The 15,122-nt window shown below is 42.1% G+C and overlaps 1 protein-coding gene across 2 annotated transcripts in view; it reads right to left on the bottom strand.

Annotated features, from left to right (window-relative positions):
- The window catches only part of LOC135508363 (beta/gamma crystallin domain-containing protein 1-like), a 61,522-nt gene that overhangs the window by 15,673 nt on the left and 30,727 nt on the right, over positions 1 to 15,122 (bottom strand). For both annotated transcript variants that reach the window (XM_064928492.1, XM_064928494.1), the window contains 13 exons: positions 13,694 to 14,850; positions 10,783 to 13,418; positions 9,847 to 9,885; positions 9,434 to 9,552; positions 8,690 to 9,004; positions 7,761 to 7,887; positions 7,607 to 7,642; positions 5,225 to 5,415; positions 1,887 to 2,013; positions 1,569 to 1,714; positions 502 to 628; positions 279 to 308; positions 14 to 126 (listed from right to left, as the gene is read on the bottom strand). In XM_064928492.1, coding sequence (XP_064784564.1) covers positions 14 to 126; positions 279 to 308; positions 502 to 628; positions 1,569 to 1,714; positions 1,887 to 2,013; positions 5,225 to 5,415; positions 7,607 to 7,642; positions 7,761 to 7,887; positions 8,690 to 9,004; positions 9,434 to 9,552; positions 9,847 to 9,885; positions 10,783 to 13,418; positions 13,694 to 14,850 — 5,163 coding nt within the window. The remainder of the gene's footprint in view (positions 1 to 13; positions 127 to 278; positions 309 to 501; positions 629 to 1,568; positions 1,715 to 1,886; positions 2,014 to 5,224; positions 5,416 to 7,606; positions 7,643 to 7,760; positions 7,888 to 8,689; positions 9,005 to 9,433; positions 9,553 to 9,846; positions 9,886 to 10,782; positions 13,419 to 13,693; positions 14,851 to 15,122) is intronic.

The following is a 15,122-nucleotide window of genomic DNA, read 5'->3' as shown; positions in this document are numbered from 1 at the left end:
ATGTTCTGCTCACCTCCCAGCCAGTACTCTACAGGAGCCAGGGAAGAAGTCTTCCTCCAGGGCTACCACACTGTCCTCCAGTACCACCACTCTGCCCTGGAACCCAGGCTTTGAGAACATCTGGAGCTAAGGTGCATACACAGGAGATAAACATGACCTACAACTACAGTGGATTACAGCTAAGATACTTCATGCAAAATGATGGTATAATCACATCCATAGACTATTGACTATGTTAAGATAATATTAACTATTTGTTTATCACAATCAGAACTTACCCTGAACTTGCTTGATCCACCCAGGTTATCCTGAAAGTAATAAAGGAATTATGGGTAAACCAGTTCAAAGCTTCCCCAACAACCTCATAGTTTATCAGTCATGAAAGTACACTGTAAGTATGATCAAGTATGATACTACAAAGGTGGTACTACTGTGATTATTATTGTATCATAGTCTTGCCCTAGTCCACCCATTGACTGTGCTTAAATATGTTATGTTTACCTGGAAGACTGGCTGCAGTGAGGATATCTTGAGGTTCGGTCCTCCCCAGTCCTCTGGGCTTCCGTAGAGGCCTTTCTCTAGAATGTAAAGTTCTCCGGAGAACCCAGGGTTCTCAAAGGCAACCCACCTGTTTAGAACACATTCACAACAGGTAAACTGGTACATTTATACTTAGGACACTCCATAATAACAGTTCACAATACAACATGTTGAAAATAGCATCATTCCCATCCGTATGTCATAAACTTTAAACAGGAGGTCTGAATATGATTGTTATAATTTTAATGTAGTTTCTAATCCTGTAATATTAGATGTTTATAACATGAAATCACTAGCTCTATCTCCATTTTATCACTAACCAAACACTGAGCTACGGCATTTTAAAAGGCCATAAAACAATTAGCCTGGTAAACTACACAGGAAACAGTAGAAGGTTATAAAGAGATTGTGTGAAGGCTATCCCTATTCAGTGGAGTTCATTTTCAACTACATAAGGTTTAGGCGTATGCTCTACATAACCAGTTTGGAAAATTATATTAAAATGAAAGCTGTTCATTCTAACAGAGAAACTTTTGTGATAGCTTATGAACCACTGAGACAACTGACTTCATCTATAAAAGAGATAGCCAATGAACTAATAGCCAATGAACTTCTAAGTGATTCAATTCAGATATGTCTAGAACGTGGCCACTCCCTTTCTTTACTGAAATATGTACAAAGCTTATACAGTTTGAATTGTGACTCCGGGACTGGACCTTTACAATCTATTCTCCTCTCTAAGAATATATAACCCCAGAGATTGATCTCATTTTCCCACCTATTGTCTAACCTTCAGTATCACTTTACTAAGCGTGACATTCACACCAGTCTTTCACGTTTGTGCATGTGTGTGCATGTGTGTGTGTGTGTGTTAATTAAAAGCTTGCAATCAGAGGAGAGAGAATAGGAGTGACCCACCTATATTTCTCTAGCACAGCCAGCCAAAGCCCTTGGCTTTTGTGACACACTGAGTTATTTGAATAGATGCAGGAGACTGCTACATAGGACTGTCAGAGAAGTTGACTTACACTCCACCCTGGACATTAATGGACTGTGTCTTCGAGCCGAAGCCTGTGTCCTCCATGTTAATGACAGGCCCTAGCAGGTCCATGTTGACCCCTCTCTCCCCAAAGTCCCTCTCACTGAACAACTTCACATGGGGAGACAGGACATCCTACAACCCAGGGAATGTAAACACAAACACACAAACAATCTCTATTTACAAAGACCAAACTAACTTTATTTTGGCTAGGTACTTTCAATCATCACAAACATTCTATATATTCTTTGTAGAAGCAAACAGATTTAAACCATGGTTCTGAATAGATGAGAGTTCCAGTACTTACAGTGCGTACAGGGCGCAGTGACAGGAGCTGGTCTCCGTAGCCTCCCCACTCCCTCCAGTCAGGATACTCCCCCTCCTCCAGGAGATACTGGTGACCTTCAAACTCTGGTTCATCATAGCCAACCCAGCTACAGGGACAATCAGGAACACACAGGGTGATAGAGTAGATCTGACCCAGCTACAGGGACAATCAGGAGCACAGATGGCTCTATTTGGGCTAGTTTCAAACACTAGCACAAATTTTTGTCATATAAAAAGCGTCACACTGGCATGTTCCAGCCCGCCAGATTCGGCAATTGACCTGTATTATATCAGCTCTCTTGCGCTCAGATGGACGGGGTGGAAATACTTAAGGTGTGTCATTAAAAACATAATCCAAAGTGCTAATTTCAGGCAGCACTGATAGGGATATGTAAAACCAGCCAGAAGCTGATTTTAGCGGTAACGCAGTTGGTTATGGCATGAATTCTGACAGCGGAAAGGCAGCCTATCCAGACATGACGCACACTGCCCAGGTGCACATGGTACAAGAGTAGCCTAATGTGCTTTTGGTGACTGTATACTTTGTATTTAGAAAAAACATTAAAAACTCATGTTTTTCCCCATTTTGTTCTATTTGATTAAAAACCAAGCATAGCTCTCCTCTCAATGAAGGCTTGTTTGTCTTCCCAATACAACTGCAAATATCAAGTTGGAGAGGAGTAAAACAGTGATATATTATATTCCCTTTTTGTCTATGCATTGTGAGTCCCCCCCCCCTCCCTCCCTTTAAGCCTACTATATCGAAGGCTGGTTTTCAAATCAAAATCTAATCACATGTTATCGGTCACATACACGTGTTTAGCAGATGTTATTGTGGGTGTAGTAAAATGCTTGTGCTTCTAGCTCCGACAGTGCAGCAATATCTAACAAATAATATCTAACAGTTTCACAACAGCAATGTTTCTTTTTTATCCTGGGGACGTGGTCATTACATTTGACATGTATTTATTATTGTTGTTGTCTAACAAAAATGGATTGCTTGTTTTTCATTTACATTTATTACAGCCAAACCTATTTGAATGATTCACCTTTCCGGTTTCATGGTGACAATGTCCGTGGCGCGCTTGGAACGGAACTTCTGGAGATGTGTGAATGCGATCTGATCTGTAAAATGGTTCCGAATATATTAATAAATCATAGGCCTATTTGGGGGCACTATAACGGTGAGTGGACGTTCTCCATTTCTATTTATTTAGGATCTTTGTCCAGCTACTGTGAAAAGTTTGGATGAGCCATGAAACCCTCCATTGTTTTATATGCACACAGGGAGAAATTATGTTGCCTGTTAGTGTGACATAGCCTATTTAAAACAAGTTGTTGTTTCATTTAGAATTTGATTCAAATGATTCATTCTCTTTTTAGGCCTTATCAATCATTTATTTAATCTTGTTTATTGACAATGTTTAGCATGTCCATGGCTCAGCCATAATGCAATTTACAGTAGGCCTAGCCCCTATATCAGTGTGAATGCTATTGATGCCATGAAATTACTTAGAACAATGTGAACTGCAAATGGGTTCAAGTTTTAACGTATTTAGCAAAGATAGGTTTAAATTTAGTTATTTAGTTTCTGTAAGCCATTTAACAAACTATAACAGACTAACATTGGAATAGATTCCAAGGCCATACATAAAAGACTGTAAATACACCACTTGATGCAACCACATATTTCGTCATTGGGGCGCATTCTGATTGGCCAGTGAGGGGCCAAGCCTCGACATATCCACAACTTGTTCATTCATTTAAACCCAGGACTTTCGCGCACTTACCAATAATTGTGATAGTGAAAATAGCTCAAATATTTCTGACACACACCTGAACCCTATAGCTCTACCGCCTGTGCTTAATTTACCATTGCTTTAGGTTTGTTAAAATAAATCCCAGAGGGTGATGTTAGAACAGATCTGACCCAATACAGTATAAAATTAATAGACCGTTAAAACCTTTTTGGGATAGGGGGCAGCATTTTCACTTTTGGATGAATAGCGTGCCCAGAGTGAACTGTCTCCTACTCTGTCCCAGATGCTAATATATGCATATTACTATTGTAATTGGATAGAAAACACTCTGAAGTTTCTAAAACTGTTTGAATGATGTCTGTGAGAATAACAGAACTCATATGGCAGGCGAAAACCTGAGAAAAATCCAACCAGGAAGTGGGACATCTGAAGTTTGTAGTTTTTCAAAGCTTGGCCTACCGAATAGACATTGAGATATGGATAAAGTTGCACTTCCTACGGCTTCCACTAGATGTCAACCGTCTTTAGAAACTTGAATGAGGATTCTACTATAAAGGAGGGGCTTATGAGACCTCTTTGAGTCAGTGGTCTGGCAGAGTGCCTTGGTCTCATGATGCACGCTCATGGCAGAGTTACCTCTCGTTCCAGTGCTTTTCTTCAGACAAAGGAATTCTCCGGTTGGAACATTATTGATGTTTTATGTAAAAAACATCCTAAAGATTGATTCCATATATCGTTTGACATGTTTCTAAAGGACTGTAACGGACCTTTTCGAGTTTTTGTCTGGACGAAGTGTCTGCGCCTCATGAAGATGGATTACTGGGCTGAACATGCTAACAACAAGTGGCTATTTGGACATAAATGATGGACTTTATGGAACAAATCAGTCATTTATTGTCGAACTGGGATTCCTGGGAGTGCCTTCTGATGAAGATCATCAAAGGTAGGTGAATATTTATGGTGTTATTTCTAACTTTGTTGACTCCAAAATGACGGATATTCCTCTGGCTGTTTTGGGTTCTGAGTGCCGTTCTCAGATTATGCTTTTTCCTTAAAGTTTGAAAAAAAATCTGACACAGCGGTTGCATTAAGGAGAAGTCTTTAATTCTGTGAATAACAGTTGTATCTTTTCTCAATGTTTATTATGAGTATTTCTGCAAAATCACCGGATGTTTTGGAATCAAAACATTACTGCACGTACCGCGCCAATGTGAACTCAGATTTTTGGATATAAATATGCACATTATCGAACAAAACATACATGTATTGTCTAACATGATGTCCTATGAGTGTCATCTGAAGAAGATCATCAAAGGTTAGTGATGAATTTTATCTATATTTCTGCTTTTTGTGACTCCTATCTTTGGCTGGAAAAATGGCTGTTTTTTTTACTTGGCTATGACCTAACATAATCATATGTTGTGCATCCGCTACCGGAACCCCTGCCCTAGAAAGGTTAGTCTGTGTTATGGCAGGTCAATATGGGCAGAGGAGGGGTCATTTCATTACAATACTATTCCCTACTGCATGTCAGCTGAGATCAACCACAAGTACTTACAGTCCACGAATGATCTTGATGGATCCCACAGAACACAAAGTCTTCCTTCTGACTGGATTACCTTCTGCATCCTCCTCCACTACCTCCTCCACCCCCCCCTCTTTCTCCTCTCCTCCCTCTCTGAAGTCGTACACATCATCGTCAATCTCCACACACTCGCCCTCGAAGCACGGCCTCTCGTACACCAGAGCCTGAAGGAGAGAGAAGGGGTTAAAGTTGAGGCTGATGTGCTGAGGTGGGCAAAGTGATCTTGTCCATACCTGTCAACATCCCAGGGATGCATGCTCCTCATACCACAGATTCCACCCCCCTAGGCCCTGTACCTCTGGACAGAACATTTCACAACTGCCTGTCTGACAGTGCAATATTGAGCCCAGAGGGCTAGGTGGTACTTTTCCTAAACCATCAATCAATTGTTTATTTTAATGGTTAAACAAATGTTCAGCAGATATTGAGCCAAACCGCTACATTATTATCCCCTTGAAACCTATGAAATGTGCTTGCATATTTCTACATTTTAGACCTCATCTGGTCTGCCAGAATGTCCTAAACAAACAGCTCTACTGGCAACCACAGCCCAGCATGCAGAGACAACACACTTTTGTGCTATGTGCCCATGTGCTATGTGCCGGGGCACACATAGTTTTCTCACTAGTCACTAGTCAATCCACCTGAAACAACAGGCCTGTTGGTCTGTTTCACAATTAACAGATTTTATAAGGCAGAGGATGACAGATGTGCTATAATAATATGTGGCCCATCATATCACAGCTAGTCTTCAGCCATGTCACCAGAAAAAAGCCAAGCATTTGGATATTATGAGGTTTTGTGGTAAGACGCGATTGCAGTTGTTACAAGTTCCCACTGTCATTCACAGACTGTTTAAAAAAAATGTGTATCCTTAAAACTTCTTATGGCTAGGGGTTCCGCTAGCTGAATTATTATATATTTTTTTAGAAATATATAACTTTCATACATTCACAAGTGCAATACACCAAATTAAACCATAACTTCATGTTAATCTACCCATCGTGTCCGATGTCAAAAAGGCTTTACAGCGAAAGCACAACATATGATTATGTTAGGTCAGAGCCTGGTCACAAAAACACATCCATTTTCCAGCTAAAGAGAGGAGTCACAAAAAGCAGAAATAGAGATTAAATTAATCACTAACCTTTGATGATCTTCATCGGATGGCACTCATAGGACTTCATGTTACACAATACATGTACGTTTTGTACAATAAAGGGCATATTTATATCCAAAAATCTCAGTTTACATTGGTGCGTTACGTTCAGTAATGTTTTGCTTCCAAAACATGCAGTGATTTTGCAGAGCCACATCAATTTACAGAAATAGTCATCATAAACTTTAATATAAGATACAAGTGTTATGCACAGAATTAGAGATATACTTCTCCTTAATGCAACCGCTGTGTCAGATTTTTTTTAACTTTAAGGAAAAAGCAAACCATGCAATAATCTGAGTACACCGCTCAGACAACAAAACAAGCCATACAGATATCCGCCATGTTGGAGTCAAAAGAAGTCAGAAATAGCGTTATAAATATTAACTTACCTTAGATGATCTTTATCAGAATGCACTCCCAGGAATCCCAGTTCCACAATAAATGTTTGATTTGTTCGATAAAGTCCATCATTCATGTCCAAATACCTCCTTTTGTTAGCGTGTTCAGTTCACAAATTCAAACTCACAACGCGTGGGCAAGTCCAGGCGAAAGTTCATATTACAGTTCGTAGAAACATATCAAAAGATGTATAGAATCAATCTTTAGGATGTTTTTATCATAAGACTTCAATAATGTTCCAACCGGAGAATTCCTTTGTCTGTAGAAATTCAATGGAACAGAGCTAACTCTCACGCGAGCGTGCGTGATCAGCTCATGCCCCTCTGGCAGACCTCTGACTCATTCAGCTCCCATTCCCCCCCTCCTTCACAGTAGAAGCATCAAACATGGTTCTAAAGACTGTTGACATCTAGTGGAAGCCTTAGGAAGTGTAATATGACCCCATAGATACTGTATATTCGATAGGCAATGAGTTGAAAAACTACAAACCTCAGATTTCCCACTTACTGGTTGGACTTTTCTCAGGTTTCCACCTGCCATATGAGTTCTGTTATACTCACAGACATCATTCAAACAGTTTTAGAAACTTCAGAGTGTTTTCTATCCAAATCTACTAATAATATGCATATATTAGCAACTGGGCCTGAGTAGCAGGCGGTTTACTCTGGGCACGCTTTTCATCCAAACGTGAAAATGCTGACCTCTATCCCAAACAGGTTTTAAACATTGATGTAAATATGAATGGTCATGGGAATAGCTATAAAAACAGGATAATTCAAAGAGGGGAAGCATACCGTTACTTCATTAGGATGCTCCACCTTTATCCCACCCTGTAAGAGATGGAAAACCACACAGGCCTTTAGCATCATGGAGATAAAACAGTAGAATACACAGTAAGGGGACAGTGTTTTTTTAAAGATAATTAAGAATGACATAATGATCCAGTACCATTTTGAGTGTTTTCAGCGATCCGATGAAGGGCTGAGGGAATGCCCAGGCCTCTGGACAGGGGTACTCGCCCGCCTCCAACACCGATAAGAGACCCCCAAACCCTGGGTCACCATACACCAGCCAGCTATGGGATAGCAACAAGGGCCACACACACACAAACAAAGATTAGACACTTGTACAAGACACTAAATCACACCCTTGTTCTTCAGCAGTCATGTAAATATTAACGTTAAAACACATCCAAATACGATTTCAGGCCAATAGCACTATGATTCGACAACACACCTAAGACAGACAGACATGAGCAGATTCACTAAACTATGTTGAAACTAATCAACATACACCGTTAGCAACTTTTTTTCTATCTAGAACCTAAAAGAGTTATTCGGCTGTTCCCATTTGATAAACCTTTGAAGAACCCTTTTCGGTTCCAGGTAGAACCCCTTTGGGTTCCATTTAGAACCCTTCCACAGAGGGGTTTACATGGAACTCAAAAATGTTCTACCTGAAACCAAAAAGGGTTCTCCTATGGGGACAGTCAAAGACCCTTTTGGAACCCTTTTTTTGGAACCAGCACCAATGTACTGTCTACAAAAAACAACAACATATTTGTGACTGAAATAACATCTCCTAACAGCAAATGATATCATTCCAACAAGCACATGCAGGCCAGCCTGAATTCCAATGAGAAAAGTGAAGAAAGATCAGCCTCCATGACAAGAGTTGAAAAAAAACAGCGCATACACACTATAGTGAGTGAAAATGCAAAACTATAGTTTGCACACTGTATCATCCATTTCAACACACTTTTGAACAATAGCAAGCCTGCTGGGGCAAGTATAGTATATTGAAGTTAATTTAATAATGAAGCAAATTCTTTACTAAAATTGGACCTACAACCTTGTTAGAATGAAGGTAGAACTTACACTCCAGAGTGGACCTTGATGGAGCCGGTGTTCTGTATGTTCCCATAAGAGCAGATCTCAATAGTGTCGTCGCAGAAGGATGTCATTCTCCCCAGACCATTCACTTCAGTGAACAGGTCAATCCGAGGTAGACTGTAGTCCCTCACTGCCAGGCGGATAGATCCGATGACCATGGGTGAGGTTGGCACAGGCAGACCCATGTGATCCAGTGCCCCTGGTGTCACCTCCTCTGCCCACACGTTGACCAGCTCCATGGGCCCCTCCTCCAGGGCGATGGTCCGCCCCTGGAACCTTGGCTTCTCATACAGCAGCCAGCTACAGGGACAGGATGTGATGACACACTAAGAGGCATGTTCCCAACAGTCACAAAATATTGAGTTGCTGTCATGCCTCTTTCACATGACACATGAATCAATTAATAATGTAATAGAGGATTGTGACAAGTTAAACATTGAAGATTTGTATGAAATAAAGCATTCATTTATGGAATACAGAGTGAGGGAATGAGGAATGAAGTTTGTCCCTGACAAACGATTGTCATTAGTTACCACAGCCACAAAGTCATAGCCTATTTCTACAATTTACCTTCTTAAAATGTAATTTTAAACCTAACCTTAAACACAGTACTAACCTTATGCCTAACCTTAAATTAAGACCAAAAAGCAACAACCAAAAATGTACGATATAGACAATTCTTACTTTGTGGCTGTTGTAACCGGTGACAATCACAACAAATAGTCTTACCATCCCCTGATGACCTTGACTGAGATGACAGGAGACAGCTTCATCATGGAGGCATCCTCTACGTCCCCAAACACCTCGTAGGCCTCTCCTTCAAACTGAGCCTGCTCATGGAGCACTATCTACAACAGGATGTAGAGATTTACAGTAAGTACATCTCACGGTCATCACAATACTTGGTGTGACACTTGGTGATTGTATCATTGTCACTTGCAATTTCTGATACAATAGACTGAGTTGAATACTGCAGATGTTTTATGAAATATCTTTCCAGATAATCACCATAAAATATCAAAAGTATATGAAAATAAATAATGTAGAACTTCCTAAACACACAACTAGTTGTAAACCTTGCATCATATCGTGTTACTATAAAACACTGGACGGTGGATACAGAATGTAAAGTCAATCGTTACCTTCCCAGGCCGTTTGTGGAACCCTCTCACTTCTGGAATCTGAAAAGGAAAAGAAAGAATGCTGACTTTCAGTTTCCTCTGAGGGACTGGGGGGTGGAAAAGCACAAGTATCCTCTGTATTCCCTGTACTCACGGCAGAACACTGGACTGCCTCCAGATAGATATAACTCAACAAAAGACTACCAGTTATACATATGCCAGCTTAAAAACATCAATAGTTAGCAGCCTACATGCACTGTACATTAGTGTGTAAGAGCAAACCAACATTGGTCTACACACGCTGGGCAGAAAGTAAGATGGCAGTCATGTAAAAGCAAAACAACGTGAGAGAAGTAGGCTTATTTGCATGTTTGTGTGCCTGGTCTGAGCATTAAAATGTATGTACAAAATGGAGTGGTTCTGGCGAAGGCATATATAAACGTTTATTGAGGAATGCCTCTTCTTGTCTTTACTTGCAAACAATTCATGACTTGTTTCTAAGAGCCATAACTTGTAAACGTCTAGAACTTTTTATTGTATTTCAACATTCCAAAATACAAAGCTGGACCTGATTTGATTAAGTGGCTGTTGCCATGGAGATACTTTAGATGCCTGTACAAAGTGAACAGGATCTGAAGTATCTGCTCAGCCCATTAAACAATGCCCTGCAGGTCAGAACTCATTTAGTTGAAAATGGAATCCTCTGTTTCCAGGAGTAAAGCAGTACTGAGAGAATATGAGAGACTCGGGCAGGTAGAGACAACCATAGTTATGTCTCAATTATGCAATTTTAGTCTCTATGGAAAAAAAACAACGTATTTCTCAATCTAGTACAAAGTACCCGTCTATAGAGATTTTAGATGGATAAATAAAATAACATAGATACATACAGTACAGTAATGATGCAAAACCCCAAACTGTCAGTTGGCTTCATGCAGTCTTGTCTGAGACTCTTACCTTGGGGTTGGCTGCAGGAAGACCATTCAGAGTGGCCTGTGGGATGTGGTTGGTGGCTGGATGAAGTCCTAAGGTAAGTCCCTTTAGTCCAGTACCGTGACCTAAGCCCATTACAGGGCTAGCCATTGTACTCTGTGTAGCACTACTCTGTGAGGATCCTTTGTCTGTCCTGAGATACTGCTCCAGGGGATCTGGCAGCTTTAGCTCAGTGAACAAGGGGAGAGGAGGAGGTGAGGAAGGACTGATTATTGACTCACCAGTTGCAACCACACCCATAGTCAGGCCCGGATTCATACTTCTCCAACCCGCCCTTTCTGGCACTGTGCCCTGGGTGGTAGGAGAGGGAGGAGCACCATTAGAGACTGAGGAGGAAGGATCCCCTTTGTTCCTTCTGGAAGTCCTGGGGGAGCTCAATAGGTTGGAGAGTAGAGACATCCTTCCTAGCCGTGACGTGAGCTGACCGGTTTCTTCCCCTTGCTCCTCTTTCTTCTCTACTTCCCTCTTCCCCTCTACTTTAATGTTCACCTCTCCATCTTTCCCATCTGTTTGACACCCTGGTTTTCTCCGGGCTCTAGATGGAGACTGGAGGGCTTTGAAGAGAAGGCTGTCCTCTGCATTAGCCCTTCTTGGCTGTGTCTTCTCCTCCCTGGCCTGTTTCTTTATCAACATGGCCGGGGTTTCTTCATCCTTGGTCCTCTTTTTCAGGCCAAACTGGAAGCCATCAGCGTCAAAAGGGTTCTCGAAGCGGTCCTCCTTGATGGCGGGCAGGGCAAAGGGGGGCGAGGAGGTCTTGGCATGGTCGTGGTGCCTCTTGGGGGGCAGGTGAAAGGGGGTGCCCAGTTCCTTAATGCTCCTGATGAAGTCATCCACGTTGTCAATCTCAGCCAGACTCTCATCCTCGCTGGCTGAACAGTCCAGCCTTCTCTTGGTCTCCCTCTTCTGCTCCTGTTTTGAGCTGCGCTCCACGTTCAGCCAGCTGGACGGAGATTCTTGTTTCAGAGGGAGAGGTTTAGGGGGAGAGGGGAGCTTCAGAGAAGTTGGCAGCTGAAGAGGCAGCTCAGCCTTGGGGTTTGCTTTTGTCGTTTTAGGGGGTTCTTTGAGGAGCAAGACCTTCTTCTCCTGAGCTTTTGTTCTTATGGATTTTGAGTCCTGTTTTGTGTCTAACATCTTAGTCGCTCCTTCGCTGGGTCTTTCTCCTTGTTTTGTCACTTTCTCTTTCTGATCTTTTGTAGTTATGGTCTTTGATTCCTGTTTTGCATCCATCTTAGTAACTGTGCTCTTAGTTGCCGCCTCACCCAGTTTTTCATCTTTGTTTTCTTTGTGTGGCCCGCTATGTGCATCTGCCAAATTCTGTGTCAGTGAAGGAAGCTCTTTGTTCAGTTGGACCTCACCATTTTTAATTGGTTTCAGAACAATCGTAGGCTCTGTTATGATGTTGGAGACCTTCACTGGCTCTCCCCCCTTCTGTACTTCAGTCTCTTTCCCAGACACTATGGATATATCAGAAACTATGCCATTACGAATAGGTACTATATCGGGGGTTTGAGTATTAGCTAGTTTCTTAGATTTTTCCTCTGATCCAAAGATGGGTGACTGTGTTGCCGTATCTTGACTCTCTCTTCTTTCAACCACAGTGGAGGCATTTTTGGGTGGGCTATCCTTTGCTACATCCAGGCCATGTTCCACAGGCTGATTCGTATTGGATATCCCTTCCCCAGCACTAAGTATGAGCTTCTCTGAAGCTGTAGAAGTATTTTCATTGTACTCATCACTTTTCTGATTAGCTTGGTTCTCAGTGTCAGTATGAATGTGATCCGTCAATTCAGGCTTGGTTGATGTATATATTACTTCCTCATGGGTAGGTGTGATTGAGGCAGACACAATGAGGCTTGGTTCAGTTGGGCGTTTCTCCAGGACTACACCTGGGCTTACAGGACCCATCTGCTGCAGTGGTGTATTGGTTAAGGCTTCCACATAGTTGTGGTCACTCTCTGTCTCGGATGAGAGATCTGGGTATGGTTTGGTTTGTTGTTCCTTTGTAATACAGGTAGTTTTGACTGATATCGATTTTTTTTGTCCATTTTCAGATATTTTATCCATTTTTGTTTCAGGTGTACTACTACTGCTCCTGTCCTCTTGTGATTTCTTTGTTCCAGTGACTGCTGGTTCATCTGTTTGATCATTTACAAACAGTTGCTGGTGTGTTGCTGGTGTGGTTTGTTGATCATCTATTTGAGAGTTATCTGTGACCAGTGACACATAATCTTGTATGGATTTAGATTGTGTTTCAGAGTTCATAGTTTGCTCATATTTCTTGAGTGGCTTGCTGTGCTTGCCTTTAGGGGGAGTTACCTGACGGAACATTGCACGCTTGCTAGCCACAGTCACAGAATCACTTGGATCTTTCACTGGACTTTTCAAAGTCAGTGGTGAAGCCTTCCCAGAATCATCAGCAGTCATGTCCATGGTGGGAGATGTGATGTTACTCTTCTTCTTAAGTCCAAGGGAGGCTGGTTTCTCTGGCTTGGTTGGTAACAGTGAGGGAGGGGTGGGTGTGTTCCCGTCGTCACGGGGGGTGCTCTTATTGGAGGCCTGTTGGGGCAGGTTTGTTTGCAAAGGGCAGGGCAGCTTGTTTCCTGTTGGTGATACAATAGTTAGTCAGACAGTTAGTATAGCAGTTTGTTGGTTAGTTTTCACAATGCATTGCAAAATGAGAGCTATCCCTTTCTCTTAAATATGTGACATTTACAATTCCTCTAGTCCATCAAAGAAATTAAACCATTGGATAATTTTGAAACATTACCACCACTAAACACATAACTAAAACGTGTAAGCTAGACAGGGGCTATGAATAAGCAGACAGAATCTTATCAATATCCCATGTTCAAAATCCATGACAAGTTTGTCTTACCCTTCTCAGGTTCAGTGGTCATTGTCTCATCTGGGGGCATTTCCTCTGGGCTGGGAAGCTCCTGCTGCTTTGGGCTGGTTGGTGTGGAAGGCCTACTATTGACAACTGATGCTCTCTCAGTGGTCTTGGTAGTTTTACTCCCTGTGTCGATGGTTTGTAGTTTGCCGTCTTTCATCTTTCTGACCAGAGACAAAGAGTTGTCAGGGGCTTTGGGTAACCGGCTCTTTGGTATCATGCTGCTGTTGGTGCTGTCTGGGCTCGTGGGAGCCTGCTTTTTGACATCTTTGGGTTCACTTGTTTTGGCTATTTCAGTGTTGTTGTCCTCAGGGTCTTTTTCCATCCCATTGGATAGGTTTACCTTATCTGAGTTCACAGGTGACATGACTGGTACTTTAGTAGGTGATGCATCTTCTGACGTAACAGGCCCTGGAGTTGCTTTCCCCCCTGAACCCACTTCATTCACCTCCTCGGTGATAGGCTTTTTGTCTGTTTTAATCATTAAATGTTTAGGTTTAGGGGTCTTCTGGGGTTTGGAACCAAGCACAGGTAGAGACACAGCCACTGAACCATCAACCACTGTGGTTGTGCCTGGTGACAGTGGAGGTTTTGATACAGCTTCTGTCTGTGACTTTTTGGGAATTTTCGACTTGGGGCTGTCGGTGATCTCTGTTTTTCCTGCGGTGGGTTGATCCTTTAACGTAGGTGACATAACCTTTGTTTTCTCACTGCCATCTTTAGGTGTCCTTTGTGATGGAGCCCCACTAGAAATCCCTGCCTTTCCACCATCTTTGAGACCCTTTCCCTTAGCCATGCCCAGGACAGCTTTGGACTTGGGTCCAACCGGAGGAGGTTGGCACTTTGACCGACTGGCTACATTGCCTACTATGTCACCTGGTTTAGACGGGGTGACCTGGGTCGTCCCCTGACATCTAACCCTTGAACCTCCTGTGTTGGGCTGTGTTTTACGTCCTGGCATAGTTGTGGTTGGAGAGGCCTCATCCAGCTCTTGGGTTGGGGACGTTGGGGAACTGTCTACAGCCATGGGGTCATGGTGTCTTCGATCAGAGTCTGTACCCTTGGTTATATCCCCAGCAGTGATGATACAGTCATTGTTTGGTTCCTTGAGGTCTACATAAACATTTTTGGGGCTTGGCGAGCTGTTTAGAGAAGAGAGAAAATGTGATTAACTTTGAGGACAGGAGGGTAAAATAATTTAGTGTGCAGAAAAAACTTGTCACCACAAACAGGTGTTGTAACTACATTGATAGGGTACTTCATTTATACCAACCATTATAAAACCAAATAAACATGTTATTCGAATAAGGAAAAACAGCCTTTAGCAATACGTGCAAAGTGAACCTGAAACATCTCCTCAGGTATCAGTAGAACAATAAATCCATGAAGAGTCTTGGATGAATCCCAAGCATTT

This window comes from Oncorhynchus masou, chromosome 21, assembly GCF_036934945.1.
Source record: "Oncorhynchus masou masou isolate Uvic2021 chromosome 21, UVic_Omas_1.1, whole genome shotgun sequence".
In the NCBI taxonomy this organism is placed as follows: Eukaryota; Metazoa; Chordata; class Actinopteri; order Salmoniformes; family Salmonidae; genus Oncorhynchus; species Oncorhynchus masou.
The sequence above is the reverse complement of the archived record's forward strand: the minus strand, read 5'-3'. Positions and strand labels throughout refer to the sequence as shown.